Here is a 16730-nt window from a genome sequence, read left to right on the forward strand (position 1 = left end):
TGTCGTTGTAGACGAGACGATTCATCTTAAAAAGATGAATGAATGAATGAATGAATGAATGAATATCCTTCACTTCACAGATATTACTTCGTTCCCACCACCTTTTGTTCTTCTCACAGGAGAGTCGGCTGCGTCTGCGGAACTATACATCTCTGCGGAACAACAAATCTGAGCCCAAGCTTTCCAGCCGGACGGTATTTGCAGCTGGACACATTGTCGGAACGGCCAACTCGAGTCAATGGCGGACACTAGGCAGCTGAAGCTGGATTTTACCCTGACGGAATTGACTGGCTCCAGCGGTTCTGAGGATGTGGGTCTGCCCGGTAGCTCGTCCACGGTGGGGCTGCGCACCGACAGACTGGTGTGCGTGGAATATCCCGCGGTGGTCGCCAGCGTGGACAAGATGCTGGAGACGCTGGGAGGAGAACGCCTGGTGTCCAAAGTAAGCGGGCTCGATGATGATGATGAATATATTTATTAGATAGAATGTTAGAGTACAAGTACAGTCAAACAGTAGCATGTATTACAGTACAAGTGCAGTCAAACAGTAGCATGTATTACAGTACAAGTACAGTCAAACAGTAGCATGTATTACAGTACAAGTGCAGTCAAACAGTAGCATGTATTACAGTACAAGTACAGTCAAACAGTAGCATGTATTACAGTACAAGTACAGTCAAACAGTAGCATGTATTACAGTAGTACAAGTACAGTCACACAGTAGCATGTATTACAGTACAAGTACAGTCAAACAGTAGCATGTATTACAGTACAAGTACAGTCAAACAGTAGCATGTATTACAGTAGTACAAGTACAGTCACACAGTAGCATGTATTACAGTAGTACAAGTACAGTCACACAGTAGCATGTATTACAGTACAAGTACAGTCAAACAGTAGCATGTATTACAGTACAAGTACAGTCAAACAGTAGCATGTATTACAGTAGTACAAGTACAGTCACACAGTAGCATGTATTACAGTACAAGTACAGTCAAACAGTAGCATGTATTACAGTACAAGTACAGTCAAACAGTAGCATGTATTACAGTAGTACAAGTACAGTCACACAGTAGCATGTATTACAGTAGTACAAGTACAGTCACACAGTAGCATGTATTACAGTACAAGTACAGTCAAACAGTAGCATGTATTACAGTACAAGTACAGTCAAACAGTAGCATGTATTACAGTAGTACAAGTACAGTCACACAGTAGCATGTATTACAGTACAAGTACAGTCAAACAGTAGCATGTATTACAGTACAAGTACAGTCAAACAGTAGCATGTATTACAGTAGTACAAGTACAGTCACACAGTAGCATGTATTATAGTAGTACAAGTACAGTCACACAGTAGCATGTATTACAGTACAAGTGCAGTCAAACAGTAGCATGTATTACAGTACAAGTACAGTCAAACAGTAGCATGTATTATAGTAGTACAAGTACAGTCAAACAGTAGCATGTATTATAGTAGTACAAGTACAGTCAAACAATAGTATGTATTACAGTACAAGTACAGTCAAACAATAGTATGTATTGCAGTACAAGTACAGTCAAACAGTAGCATGTGTTATAGTAGTACAAGTACAGTCAAACAATAGTATGTATTACAGTACAAGTACGGTCAAACAGTAGCATGTATTATAGTAGTACAAGTACAGTCAAACAATAGTATGTATTACAGTACAAGTACAGTCAAACAGTAGCATGTATTACAGTACAAGTACAGTCAAACAATAGTATGTATTACAGTACAAGCACAGTCAAACAATAGTATGTATTACAGTACAAGTACAGTCAAACAGTAGCATGTGTTATAGTAGTACAAGTACAGTCAAACAATAGTATGTATTACAGTACAAGCACAGTCAAACAATAGTATGTATTACAGTACAAGTACAGTCAAACAGTAGCATGTATTACAGTACAAGTACAGTCAAACAATAGTATGTATTACAGTACAAGCACAGTCAAACAATAGTATGTATTACAGTACAAGTACAGTCAAACAATAGTATGTATTGCAGTACAAGTACAGTCAAACAATAGTATGTATTACAGTACAAGTACAGTCAAACAATAGTATGTATTGCAGTACAAGTACAGTAACATCCTGTCTACGAGGAGCATTTCTAAAAAGCCCTTGCGGTCTTGTTTCCGTTGAAAGTTATTAGTACATAAATCATCGACATTTAACAATACAAATAAAACTAATATTAAATTACTCCATTGATGCAGAATAACAATAAATTAAAAAGACACATAATATGTACAACGTAGGTGAACAAAAAAGGGGGTGGGGGGGGGTTGATCCGGAGAGAGTCGTGATGACTATCTCCGTTTCTGCCCCCCTGAAAGGTGTATTTTTAGGGCCGTTTTGAAGGAGGCCAAAGAGGTGCATGTTTTGAGAGCAGTAGTCAAACAGTTCTACCCTTGGGGGGCAGTATTGTGTTGTTTGTCTTATAGCTCGACACACCTTCTGTACCGTAGTTCGGGTCGTTCAGTCGATAGTGCCTTTTTTACTCTATTTTAATGTGGACTCAAAAGGCGAGAAGCGAATTATGGTGCGTTTGGATTTCAGTGAGTTGTCTGACGTCTATCGTCGTGTCGCCTGCGAGGAGATTCTCGGCAGCGTCTTCGCTGTGATCACAGCTTTGTCTTGCGTTATTGATCCACATAGATCTTCGCCAACCCGAGCAGACGACTCGAGTTGCGTTACCGACCGAAGGACCCTTTCTGCCACCCTCTCTTCGGAAACCGCTTTTCCTCCAACAACCTCCTCCTCCGAGTGCGGCGAAGGGTGCGGAAGAAGAACCCGAAGGACGCTGAGATCCGCATGGATGTGCTCGGAGTCATAGCAACGACATACAAATTCCAAGGTCAGCACTTTTTGGAATATTTCAAAAAAGCAATGTGCATGAAGCACTTTTTGTCGTGTACCGGTAAAGGAAAATCTATGCTTGCTGAATTTATTTCTTTGTTTTTTTTATATATATATAGGAATGGCAGACTTTCAGTACCTCGCTGTGCATTCAGAGGATGGGAACGACACGTCTTTATATGACAAAATCATTCTTCGCAAAGTAGAGAGTCAAGAGTACTTTGAGCAGCCCCTGCCTCATTTTCTTCCTCCGGCAATTTTTTCCCGTCTCGACAATCCTGTGGATTATTTCTACCGACCTGACATCCATCAGAAAATAGCCACTGGGTGATCCTTCCGAATTCTTTTAACTCCTTGTTTGATGTAAAGAACAGTTTTGGAGACTCTGTCTGCATCTTCTTGTTTTACAGTCAGCAGCCTATTAACAAGAAGAACAGAATCGGGTTGAACCGTGCGCGGCGGCCGCACAACGCCATTTTTGTGAGCTTTGCTGATCCCACTGTCCCCACCCACTGCCTCGAGGCCGCCAGGGCCAACTGGAACCGAGTGTGCCAGAAGGAGCATGACAAAGAGGTTGAAGAGGAATTGAGAAAGGTGCGTGTTGAGCTGTAATCTGAATGGACCAACACGCCCCCTGATTCTTCGGTTCACCAGTGTGATGCAAACGGGAATCCGGACGGTCGCATTTTAGGCTTCATTAGACGAAAATAAAATCTAGCTCTTTAACTGAATCGGACATATTTGAGAAATGACAACCTGCAAAGGAAAGATAATGTCTTATTAAAAAAATCTTCATAATGGAAAACACAATTGAAGACTGAAAAGTCCCTTTTTGTATTTTTTATAGTATGTATTTATACTAGAAGTGAAACAAAATAATTAGTAAATCAAAAAAAGTCAAAATAAGTTCTCCCATTGTGAAGATTCACTTCCTTCCTCTGTTTAATCGTGTTCTAATATATATTATCTTTGGTTTTCAGCTCCTATTTGGGAGAATTATACAGCTTAATGACTTAAATCTGTTTTCTGAAATATTAATACATTCATTTTCTTAACCGCTTTGTCCTTTACCGGGGGTCACGGGTCGTGCTGGAGCCTATCCCAGCAGTCAATGGGCAAGAGGCGGGGCACACCCTGGACAAGCCGCCCGATCGTTGCATGACCACAGACAGACAATCGTTCACACCTATAGACACACTATTGGAACCAATTTGCCTAATTTGCATGTTTTTGGTGGTGGGAGGAACCCGGAGAACCCGGAGAGAACCCTCGCAGACACCCTGCCCCCCTGAAAGGAGTATTTTTAGGGCCGTTTTGAAGGAGGCCAAAGAGGTGCATGTTTTGAGGGCAGGAGTCAAACAGTTCCACCCTTGGGGGGCAGTATTATAAAAAGGTGATTTACCCATGTTAGTCCTGTAGGAGGGGGTAATCAGGGTGTTGTTTGAGCTCCCTCTAGTGTTGTGGCTGTGGGTGTCACTAAATCTGTGGAGGTGTTCCGTCAGGTATGCAGGGATTGAGGGGACTGAGGGCAGAGCTGCGTTGACTATTTTAAATGCCAATCCCATTTTGAGCTGTTTAACCCTGTCTGCTACCCTGAGCCATTTTAGGCTAGCAAAATGTCCAGGAAGAAGGTGGGTCATGGGCCCCAGATTGAGGAGTACGTTTGCTAACTCGCCCTCTTCTTTACTGTATTTTATATCGTGGCTGTCAACATGCAGCGCCTGTAAGTGAAAGCCTCTCCCTCTTTCCATCTGGCTGTTTTTGGAAGTTGCTTTATTTACCAATGGTTTTGCCAGCATCGCTTTTCACTCCAGAAGTGGCACCAGGTTGAAGTCAGATCATGATTTCATGCTCTCTGGGACTAGGTATGATTCAGATTTTTGGGGTTTTTAAATCTTATCTCCAACACGAATCTTTCTTCCTAGATGTTTGAGAACCGGCCCATCTGGTCTCGGAATGCCGTCAAAGCCAACATCAACATTCAGCCTGATAAGTTGAAGCTGCTGCTGCCCGTCTTTGCCTATTACACGGTGAGCTGAGGGGACATGGGTAAAGGATGTGAGCATGCAAGACAAAGGCCAAGTGAATGCTATTTTACCTGCTATTCCGATTTTGATGTGGTCAAAATTAAAATGGAGCATTATTGTCATTTTACAAATGTGCAGCGAGCTGACTTGGTGCATTTTTAAAACGAGTCTTACATTCATTCTGTTCTCGCTTTGACAAAATGATCAAATTCGGATGAAATCACAGCAGAAATGGGAGAAAATGAAATTCCCCCCAAACGGTAATTTGACATCAGATTTATTTCGTAGGTGACTGGACCTTGGAGAAGCCTGTGGGTGAGGCTGGGTTATGACCCCCGAAGGACCGTGGAGTCCAAAACATACCAGTTGCTGGACTTCAGGATCCGCTGTAGCAGCAAACATGGTTAGAAGCTGAGACAGGACGGGACAGCGGCTGCTGCATATTTCTAATTCTCATTCCTATTATATTCGTTCCTCTTTCTTTCCACTCTTAGGGTATTCATTATCAGACATCCCAGTGAAACCAAAACGAAGCGCTTTTAACTACAATTTGCCTATCACGTTCAACAAAGCAGGTGAGTTGGTGAGTGTAGTTTAATAGGTGGATTAATTTGACCTAGTGGATGGAGATAAATGGGAGTTAGCCATCCGTCATTGTATTATTTTCACCCGTGATTTTCTCATAGCATCAATTCAGAAAGGCTACTGTAAAAAAATAAGAAGAAGAATTGATATTTAAAGAATCTCGACTTGGTCCAGAGAACAGAGCAGCATCGAGAAAAATATTACAGACAAGCAAGTGGCGATGAGGAAAGTCAATCCATGTCATCTCGTTACCCGGTTGGGTAACTGCATAAAAGAGATTTACATCGTTTGTCTCTGAGTTTGTGTTTTTCAGATGTTTTAAATATGGTGGTGGGGGGGGGGGGGGATCTCATAAACAGTCTGTGTTCCTCAAATGAAAAGCACAATCCTAAATGCAGGCTACTGCTGCTGTCTCTCTGCTGTTGCCAAGGTAACCTGACAGCTTGTTTTGATCGATTTTTTCTTTTGTCCAGGTCCGCAGCCAGCTAGTCTGAATGAGCTTCCAGGTCAGGACGGCCCAAGCACCAGCCGAGACCCAGTCCCTAGCTCGTCCCAGCAGGTCGGTGAACTGCTCCCTTAAATATTACCGTTATCTGCCCAGTATTACGATAATATTTTAGTCACTAATAGTTGCTTTGTCTCTGCAGGAGTCGTCTTACATTTTCAGAGAAGGCATGCTCCCGCCCCACAGACAGATGTTTTACCAGCTCTGTGATTTGCATGTGGACAGGTACTTAAAAGCGCAGTACAAACATGACTTCTAGGCACGTTTTCAATATACAAAGATATATAACGCACCATTCCTGTATATAAATGTCGTGATAATAGTGCACCATATCTTTAGTTCACAACGTAGCTCCAACCAGAGAAACCAAGTGAAAGACAAAGATGGCAAATACGACTAAAGTTCACATGGATGACCTTAAACGTTTAGTCACACGTTAACACAGACGACTGTGTGCGGCTCTTTAGTGATTTGACAAAGACCTCTGTAATGATCCCATGCTATATGGAGAGATGTGTTCAATTTTACTTTGTCTCCCAGAAAATACTGCGTCTGTGTTGCTATGGTTACGGCAAACTGACCACGCTGAACAGTTTTTTTTGGACCAAACGTATTTCTCGGGGAATGATAAATTAAAGGTAGATGCTGATGCTACATCTGTATTTATTGCTGGTAGCTTCTAGTCCTGGAACATTAGCCTATACACAATGTTTATGAGTACAGTTTGTATTACCAAGTTGAATCTGCAACATCTAAAAGATATCAACTGAATGCAGCGTAGTAAAAGTGCATTACTGTACTTGCCTTTAAAATATAGTACTGTGTAACATAAAGTCATAGAAGAAAAGTACATTTCTGTATCGTCGTTTGGGTGCAGTGAAGCATCTTGTGTGTCTCTAGCATCAAACGGTTGGTTGAGGTGAACACCGGCCAGGAGCCGCAGGTTTGTGAGGAGCGGGACGGCTGGTGCGTTCTTGGTACCAAAGCCAAGCTGAGGGACATAATCTCAGCGATGATCAAGAAGGTCGTCCGAGAGCAGCAGCCCAGTAAGGAAAATATTCACATCATGAACCGTATGTCCTCTGTGCTTACACGTAAAGAGCCAAATCACGACAACAACACACAATCTGTCTGTATTGTAGCACGGCAACACGGTTAGTTGCATGCACATACAGCCACATCCATTTCCATCACGCACACAACTGGAATTAAAGTGCATATGAGTTTAGTTTATCCCAAATAAACCTAGACGGTTTGGATAAGGTATAGCGTGGACTTAAAATTAAAATCTTCTGATTGCTCTGATGGATTCTAATTTCAACACCAATGCCTGCTTTGTTCTAAATGTTGCTGTAAATGTTTGCGCCACTCTCTCTGTTTTACATACAGACTGAATAAGAGTCTGACACGCAGTCGTCTGCAGACAGCTAAAGGACACATCTGATGTTTCTGTATACGTTCAGTGGCATTAATGCTTCCCACTTTCCCGAGTCACATTCTAAGCTGCATTTTGATGGATAATTGCATCTTACAGAAAAATGGAAGTTGGTTGGCGAAGTCAGAACTCAGAGCACACATTCTTTGTGAACCGGTCTCTGTGCAGAAAGGAAGTCGCTGGATGTGACTGTAGAAATGACTTCACTGTTCCTATCCATCTCATTAAAGACAGCGTTGTGGCCCCCCCTCTGATATATCACAGTAACCTTGGCTCTGTTGCCTAAAAACAGCAGCTCTGAGGAGTAGAAATATAGAGATGAAGAAAAGTCCCTCTCCAGTTGTTTAAAGAATATTTGAAGGACCTTTTTTTTCTTTCCACAAGATACAAAACATCTTCTTGTTGCTAATTTTCAAACGTTGCATCAGCTTGTATGAAAACCGTTGTTTTTGTTTTGTTTCATCCTAATAGGATTAATAAAGTACAGAAGAATAAAATACTGTATCTTCAACAACGTAATGTGTTGAAAGCATGTCAACTGCTCTTACTCCTCTCCATCAGCATTACCAGAGACCTCAAAGAAACACAGACGCAAAGGCCTGATGTCAGAATCTCCCCAGAATGATGCGGACACAGAAGAAGAGGCTCAGGATGACGGGAACAAGGACGATGAAGAGGAAGATGAGGACGAGGATTTCCAGCTGTCGGAGGGAAGTGAAAATGAGATGGAGACTGAAATGCTGGATTACATGTAACAACCGCTTTTGGTGACCTTAAACTTAACTATCATCATTTTTCCATTATTGTAAGAAGTGATGTTTGAATTGTATTTAAAAAAATATGTATTACATTAAAATTAATTAAATAAAAATATAAATCTGTGTGACTCTGTTTTTTTTCTAGGCCCATGCACTGACAGGATCACAGGTACAAGGCAGAGATTGTTCAATTCAACGCTAGACTAACACTACTTTCTTCTCCTTTGGCATTGCCCTTTCTCTGTTGCGCTAGGTATTGCTAAAGTTAGCACGTTTTGTCTACTAGAATAGTTTGTCTGCGCCTGCTGGACAGTGAACGAGAAGACGGACACTATTTCTATCTCTCTCTCTTCATGATTACTACATAAGCTCTGTTTTCCCGCTTACATGCTTTGTATTCTCAGACACTAAGACTTCAAATAAAACACTAAAATGACCATTCTGTGATAGACTTAAATCTATTGAAAGATTTTATTCTCAGTTCTGCTGTGACTTCAAAACCACCACAACAGAAGTTAACATATCATCAGCAGAAAACAAAAAACCTTCAAGAGCCAAGTACAACATGTAAAACTTGAGTGGTCCAAAAACTAACTTTTGTGGAACTCCCATCAGCAATCTCTCAAAGACGTGATAGAACAATATCATTGTGCTGCACCATGCTGGATACAGATGAAGATGCTTCAAGTAAATATAGGCTCTATGTAGAGAGAGAGGGAGGGAGGTGGCAAAGTCAATATATGCTAATGCTGGAAGTATTTTGAGTCATTGCTACTTTAGGCGAAAGATTATCCTTGAAACAAGGACACGTTTTGGCTGCAGCAGTGTGACTTTGAGTCAAGTGGGACAGCTGTGTTAGCAAAGGTGTCGAGGACAGATAACTGCCTAAAGGCCAGTAGATTAGGGTTCACGTTACTTTTAATACAGAGGGGGAAGCCTGATTGAATAAAGTTTTACTGTGTTGAAAAGTGATGCATTTACTCGAGCATACTGAAAGTGCAATTGTGAGGCGGTGCGCCTTTATATAATTCCATTTAATGTTTCCCAGTACTTACATTTATTTGAGTGTCTTTTGTATTCTTGCTTGTACTTAATTCAGACTATTGTAAACATTTTACATTTTAGCAATACATAAAGTACTTCACTTTAACCAGCCGCAACATCTAACAATCATTATCAGTCCATTAAAAGAATACGCTTTCCTGTATTATACTCACATTTTACTTTTCATACTTATCATAAACCTTTATGCTAAATACTTCTGTAGTTCGGCAGAAATAAAGCATCAAAAGCAGATCCTTAAAACAAAAGTAAATGTCTGCTTTTCACACTTAAATAAATGAGGCAAAGTATAATCTGATTATTCGAAACCTGTTTCGGTGGCCGTCCGAGGACAAACGAAGTCTAAGGTTATCCTGCTGAGATTCGTCTTCCCCTGATGTTTCTCACTGAATATGGATCGCTATACTCACTGATTGATTTTGTGACAAACAGACACTGCATGGAAACGGAAACCAATTATTTCATTTAGCAGAAAACTAAAATAGATTCATTTTAATGTCATAATGATAAACTGTGACGGAGGCGCTGTGAACCCAAGATGGTTACATAATGTTATCAAACGGTGAGAAAAGCAGGCCTACACACTGCACGCTCGTCAGATGTTTTCATGGGGGGGGGGGGGGCTACTTTATAAAAGCCTGCCTCACCAGCAAACTGGTTCTCAAAGTCAAAATGGCGAAGCTGGGGATTTTGGCAGCCTTCGTCTCGGTTGCAGTCTGCCTGGAGACGGTTTCTGCCACGTCTGTAAGTATGACGAATCAAAAAAAAAAGACTCATGAAACCCTTTGTTCCCATTGTCTGTTCAGAATGCACAAATCATTTCCCTCCATTAAGCATAGTGATTTGATCATTTCTGAGTAATCGATCAGGATAGTTGGGCTTGCATTGGAATGATTATTAGCTGTTCTTTTTTTTGATGCCCGTTAAACGCCAGTTTCTCGTGTTTGCTTGTGCTTCCCCTCTGAAAGCTTGGGGTGGTGTACACAGAGGGAGGCATGGTGGGGGGAGAGAACGTTCGTCTTGGCTTCCGTCGTCACATGGACATTTTCAAAGGAATTCCTTTTGCTGACGTCCCAGGAAGGTTTGAGAAACCAAAGCGTCACCCTGGCTGGGATGGTGGGTAACTGGCCTTCTAAAATATTGGAACTCCAGGCTAACAACAAAACTTTTAAAGTGTCTAAGTAATTTATACGCCACCTTTCTCTATCGTCTGAAGTGATTCAAAAGGTGCTATTTGTTACCTCTAGATGTAAAATGAGCATCATCTAAAGCCCAAACTCTATGATGTGATCTGACATTGTCCTGGTCAGGTGTTCTGAAGACCACGGAGTACAGGAAGCGATGCCTTCAGCTGAACCTTATCATGACTGACACCAGAGGCAGCGAGGACTGTCTTTACCTGAACATCTGGGTTCCTCATGGTAGCTCAGGTACGTACTGACAAGCCTACAGAGTCTCCTCCATGTCGGATCTGGCCCGCAGACGAGTGTCATTCTCTGCGTCTTCCAGTGTCCACCGACCTGCCAGTCATGGTCTGGATCTATGGAGGAGGCTTCCTGCTTGGAGGCTCCATGGGAGCTAACTTCCTGGACAACTATCTGTACAGCGGGCAGGAGATTTCCGACAGAGGAGACGTCATTGTGGTGACGCTGGGATACCGTGTTGGGACGCTGGGCTTCCTGAGCACTGGAGACTCGAGCTTGCCTGGTCGGTGCACATGTTGGCCTGCCTTGCACGCTTTATAGATGCTTCCATTAAATTATTAGTCCTTGCTTGTGATTCAGGTGAATGTTTGATCATCAGGAAACTACGGTCTGTGGGACCAGCATGCTGCCATTGGCTGGGTGCACAGGAACATCCGCTCCTTTGGTGGAGACCCTGACAACATCACCATCTTCGGAGAATCCGCCGGCGGAGCCAGTGTCAGCTTCCAGGTCCGGAATATATATATATATTGTTTAATTAAAACAAAAATCACAATAGGTGAATAACCTCATTTGAAAATAAACATGTGTATCTGCCCACAGACTCTCAGCCCTCACAACAAGGGGCTGTTTCGGAGAGCCATCTCTCAGAGTGGGGTCGCCCTTTGCCCGTGGGGCATCAACAGGAACCCTCGTAGATATGCTGAAGAGGTTTTTAAACAACATATTTATTGATGTGTGTTTATTTTACGGGCTCTCCTAAAAACATCTAAAGCTGCTTTGTCTCACCAGGTTGCCATCAAGGTCAACTGCCCCACGGACCATAATATGGTTGCCTGTTTTAAGATGACTGATCCTGTACTTCTTACAAAGGCTGGCACTTTAAGTATATCCAGCTCGGCTGACAGTGAGTACTCGACTCCACACAGTGTCTTTAAAGCACTTTTTAAAAATTATTTCCAAATAAACTAGGAATAGATTCAAGTGCTGGAAATAAAACGGAGGCGGTCCCATTGGTGTCAAAAACAAACATAAATCTGGATGTCTCCACAGGCCAAGAGCAGCTCTCTATCAAACGTTAGCCCGTTCGTTGTATGCCATGTAAGACATGACAGCGTCCGTCTTGCGTCCGTCTTGCGTCCCCCAGACCCCATTGTCAACAACCTGCTCCTGTCTGCTGTGATCGATGGCGACTTCCTGCCTGATGAGCCTCATAACTTGTTCCACAATGTGGCTGACGTCGACTACATGGCTGGAATCAACGACATGGATGGACACCTCTTCACTGGCTTAGATATTCCGTCAATCAACTCCCCCCTGCTGGACACCGCTATGTGCGTTTCATTCACTCGATCTGAGGCATCATCAGAACATGAGTGTACAGATCGAAGTGGTTTTCTTTTTATATACAGTATATATATAATGTTCTGTTCCTGATTGCAGTGAGGATGTGAAGAGGCTCCTGGCTACATACACCAAAGACAAAGGCCCGGAGGGCTTGGCCAAAGGCTTCAGCACATACAGCTTTAACTGGGGATCGAATCCCAGTCAAGAGATCATCAAGAAAACCACTGTGGAGATTGGAACAGACTACATCTTCCTGGTTCCTACTCAGGCTGCCCTTTACCTTCATGCTGCCAATGCCACGTGAGAATAAGCTGTTGTCGACAGCCGAATCTCTTATTAAATAATTGAATGATAAATTGAATATCTGTTAAGTCCTTCAGTCTTGTATTCTCATGAGATAAAACATTCCCTTTTTAGGGGATCGGGATTCACTGCAAGCAACTTTTGTTTTTATTAAATCTACCCAGATCTGCTGAAGGATCCTCATTGCTTAGAGTCTAAAATGCCACCGTTGTGAATGCTAAAGGTGTTTTGTTTCATCTGACATATAATCCTGTTTTATTGGTCTCTCACACCCCGCACTCTATGCGCTCTTCAAAACCTTTATTAGATTTCACTTTCTACTCATTTTTACCTGCGTCGAGGAGGTCATGTTTTGTATGTCTGTTTTGTCGGCGTTGGTTTGTCTGTGTGTCAAGAAATGTTGGTAATGATATCGGGAACAGATGATTAAAGTTTGATGATGATCCAGAAGAGATCCTGGAATTTGGATCACTTTGACATTTTCATTAACATTGCAGTCAATGCAGCTTCAAATTTTGTTCCGCAATATCTCGGTTGATTATCGACCGATGTTTATGGAATTTGACACGGTCATGTAGGGTGGGGATCTCTATCTCACCACTGAATTTCATTCAGACCGGATACAGAATGAGGTCAGGAAAAAATGACACTTTAAACATTGAAAACTCCATTTACTCTGATTCACTTTTACTTTTCATGGTTGGTGTATAAAGATACCAAGAACAATTTAGAACCTTTTGATGATGATCCAGATCACCATGCGGACGGTGTAGATCCAATTAGGAGGGGAACGAGCTGCTTGGTGGAGGTCTGCGCTCTGAGTGCTTTTTCTGGTTTCTTTTTACTTTCTCCATTTTGCCACATCTTTGCTATAGTGACTGTCGAATCGCTTCTCGTTCGTCTCCCACCCATCTCCCCGTAGGACGGGCCGTACCTACTCCTACCTCTTCTCTGAGCCCAACCGAATGGGCGGCATCGGTAGGCCCTACCCCGGCTGGATGGGCGCTGACCACGCCGATGACCTGCAGTATGTGTTTGGGAAGCCGTTCACGACTCCACTCGCGTACTGGCCTCGCCACCGTGATGTCTCTGGATACATTATTGCCTACTGGACAAATTTCGCCAGAACTGGGTATAACATTACGGAAAAAAATTCAAGACACAGGAGCTTCACAGAAATCAAACAAACCTGAATCAGTCATCAAAACTAAAGCCGGGTCTCATTTTTCCGGTTTCTTTTCAACAGGGACCCCAACAAAGGCGAGCTGAGTGTGCCTGTCACCTGGCCTCCATTCACCAGCGCCGGGCACAAATACCTGGAGATCAACTCTAAGATGAACGTGAACTACGTGAAGCAGAATATGAGGTTGCGTCAGGTGCATTTCTGGACCAGCGTTCTACCCAACCTCCCCTAAAGCTCTCGAGCAACCACCTCTGAACGATGTGTGAACCTTTGGTTTGGTTCAGAAAGAAAAATAAATCACACGACAAATACATAATAAACAATTCTTCCTTTGTTTTTGTTTTGTAAAGCCAGTTGGCTTAGCGTAACGACGATGTTGTCCATGGCAGTTTGTTTATTGGACATATGTCAATGCTCGGGATGATGTCATACGACAGGAACGTGACGGAAATGAAAAACCAAAGACGCTCATATATGTTACCTGAAGAAGAAAATCCGCCCCCCCGACCTCCTTCCGCAGTGTTAATGTTTAAGAGCTGTTACTAAGCACTTGCCTGATCCTGTCCTTGATTGGCCATTTCCTTTTTGTTTCGATATTTACACATAATGAACAACTAAATGTCAGAACGAGACTATTTAATTAAAGATGGCCGGACACCTTTCCTGCGGGAACCCTCTGCATTTATCCGGGCTTGGGCCTGGCTCAAGGGAGACGCTACCCGTGCTACCTCTGAGGCTGCGTTAGGTAGAGAAGAATGATTCTTATGATGCATCGCAATATAAAAACGTAAACCGTACAATTATTGAACACTCAATTCAAATCCAAATCAAATCCCCCAAAATGTCTTGCATGTGTTTTTATTCATCACAAGCACTAATTATAATACATGAACAAATACCGACACTAGACTTCTTGTGCATAAATTGTCCTAGAGTGTTCATAATATCCTTCGACAGAGGTGTGTGTGTGTGTGCGTGCGTGTCTTTGATGAGATTTCTCTTCAATAATTTGAGCTGTCTAAATATCAAACATACTCTCCAGCCGCTCCTCACGACGTGTGGGATTATGTCGGAGGTTTTATCTCATCTTATCCCAGGCGCTCTTTGCCGCTCCGGGAATCAGCCCACCTGTTTCTGCGAGTCAACACCAGCATTTGCACCTCCGGCGACTTTACAAGAACAGCTTCCACATTTCTTTATTCCCTCTATTAATCGGTAAAGTTCACTGATTTAAATTTTTCCACACGTCATGGTCCAGATAAACTTTACAGTAAAACAGGCATTGAATAGAATAAAAGAGTAGAAACAAATTATAGGATATTTATGAAAAAAGAATCACGTTACATAAAAATAAGGGCATTAACAAGTGTCAGAGCACAGACAAGGGGAGGACCCAAAAGTACGACAGGAGAAGAGGAATCCAGAAACTGTTCTTTTTAATCAGTCCAAACCAGCAGACAGATCCGGAAGCAAAGGGAAGGTGTAAAAAAACGGCAGCGTTCAGAAACCAGGCAAACTAGATCAACCGGGCAGACGAATCCACAAAACAGGGTCGGTACACAGGCAGGTAGGTTCAGGCAGGAATGAGCTGATTGCTGACAGAGGATCTGGAAGACAAGTTCATGTGGGGAAAAGCATAGGGGTAGGTGTTGGGGAGGACAGGGCTAGAGGACGACCCAGGAGAAGAGACATGGACGTAGTGAGGGAGGACATGAGAGTGGCTGGTGTTGGGGAGGACAATGCAGGAGAAGAGACATGGACGTAGTGAGGGACGACATGAGAGTGGCTGGTGTTGGGGAGGACGATGCAAAGGACAGGGTGAAGTGGAGAAGGCTGATTTGCTGTGGCGTCCCCTCATGTACAAGCTGAAAGTACGTTGTAGTAGTGGTAGCAGTTTATGGAATCGGACACGCTCAGGTAGAGTGGGGATCTCTATCTTACGACCGAGTTTCAACCGGATCAGATCAGGATTGCAGATTCTTTTGGGATCCAAAATAAATCTGGATCTTCCCATTTACTTACGGAGGCTTTACAAAAAATCATATCTTGTAAAATATGCATTCAATCCACTCACCAAAAAGCACAGTCATAAAGGGGTCTGATACGAACTGTTATGCACAATGTTTCCTGGTTCTGAGCGAGAATGTGGTCAGAAAAAAATATATTACATTTTAACATTAAAACCCATTTATGGATTCAAAAATCAGTTAAAAATACAGTCCCCCCCCCCCCCGGGGCATGGGAATCCAGGGCCAGGCCCAACGGCAAATCATCAAAGCCCTGTCTAGTGCTGCTGAACGAGCAAGCCAGTGGCTCTGGATCAGGAGGAGAGACAATAGCTGGGCTCCCAAATGACAGGGACAACATCAGGGGGTGTAGAAGGGGATAAGGCAGAGGGGGGCACACCCGGGACGCCAGGTGTCGCTGCTGAACCCTCTTGAGGTGTTGTGTAAGGTCGGTACACAGGGAGGCAGGTGCAGGAAGGGTGCTGGACGGACTAGGAGCATGTCACTAGACGATCTGGCAGGGGTGTGGCGTTTGGGTCTATGTAGAATCCGGGCTGATGACTGATGGGGTGCAGGTGATGACGGGGGCACAGGTGACAGGAATGAACTGATTGCAGGAGCACCGGGAGGGGAAGACAGGGAGAGTCAGTGGGGGAAGGACACAGGCCCGCCTCAAGGTGTGACTCTATAATCCCCACCCACATTTCTCAATGTAAAAAGGATTGTAACATCCGGTCCCATTCCGGTATGCAGTCAGGCAGGACGAGTGTGGCTCAGGGATGAGGGTGCCCCTGCCGTGCAGAGTCCGGTGCACTTTGGGTAATTACATCATATCCTGTGTTTGAAAAGGAAACGCATCAGCTCTGATTCACTTTTACCAAATATGGGTGAGGGAGGGACTTCCCCTTCGACTTTGTCCAATGGACGAGCGCCCCTTTCAGCCACGACGCTGCCCAGAAAGTTTGCTTTCTGGGCAAGCAGAGCTTGCAAATTATCACAGAGGCAACAATTTGCTTCCAATCGAACCGAGTGCTCTTGGTTCAGTGTGAAACGACCGAAAACCATTAGGAAAGGTCTTTGTGCGCGGTGAATCATAAAAGTGGTTCCCTGACCGGGAATCGAACCCGGGCCGCGGCGGTGAGAGCGCCGAATCCTAACCACTAGACCACCAGGGAGATGACGTTTGAGTGTGCATCCGATGGTTGAGA

The 16730-nt window shown here is 43.4% G+C and overlaps 2 protein-coding genes and 1 non-coding gene across 3 annotated transcripts; 2 read left to right on the forward strand and 1 right to left on the reverse strand.

The window, feature by feature from the left end:
- Positions 1-238: 238 nt before the first annotated feature.
- gtf3c5 (general transcription factor IIIC, polypeptide 5) lies at positions 239-8291 on the forward strand. Its single transcript, XM_068752956.1, has 11 exons — positions 239-442; positions 2687-2885; positions 3007-3214; positions 3298-3481; positions 4813-4917; positions 5203-5317; positions 5409-5489; positions 5973-6058; positions 6147-6229; positions 6905-7050; positions 8001-8291. The coding sequence occupies exons 1-11, from the start codon at positions 239-241 to the stop codon at positions 8192-8194; spliced, it is 1605 nt and encodes a 534-aa protein (XP_068609057.1). The 3' UTR covers positions 8195-8291.
- Positions 8292-9931: 1640 nt separating this feature from the next.
- Positions 9932-13748, forward strand: LOC137908356 (bile salt-activated lipase-like). Its single transcript, XM_068752754.1, has 11 exons — positions 9932-10003; positions 10228-10375; positions 10570-10689; positions 10769-10966; positions 11063-11193; positions 11287-11394; positions 11476-11590; positions 11831-12017; positions 12127-12330; positions 13256-13465; positions 13580-13748. The coding sequence occupies exons 1-11, from the start codon at positions 9932-9934 to the stop codon at positions 13746-13748; spliced, it is 1662 nt and encodes a 553-aa protein (XP_068608855.1).
- A 2877-nt stretch (positions 13749-16625) lies between these two features.
- trnae-cuc (transfer RNA glutamic acid (anticodon CUC)) lies at positions 16626-16697 on the reverse strand. The gene has a single exon. It is a non-coding gene; the product is annotated as a tRNA-Glu (tRNA).
- Positions 16698-16730: the final 33 nt, after the last annotated feature.

The sequence above is a fragment of the Brachionichthys hirsutus genome, chromosome 19 (assembly GCF_040956055.1).
Source record: "Brachionichthys hirsutus isolate HB-005 chromosome 19, CSIRO-AGI_Bhir_v1, whole genome shotgun sequence".
NCBI lineage: Eukaryota > Metazoa > Chordata > Actinopteri > Lophiiformes > Brachionichthyidae > Brachionichthys > Brachionichthys hirsutus.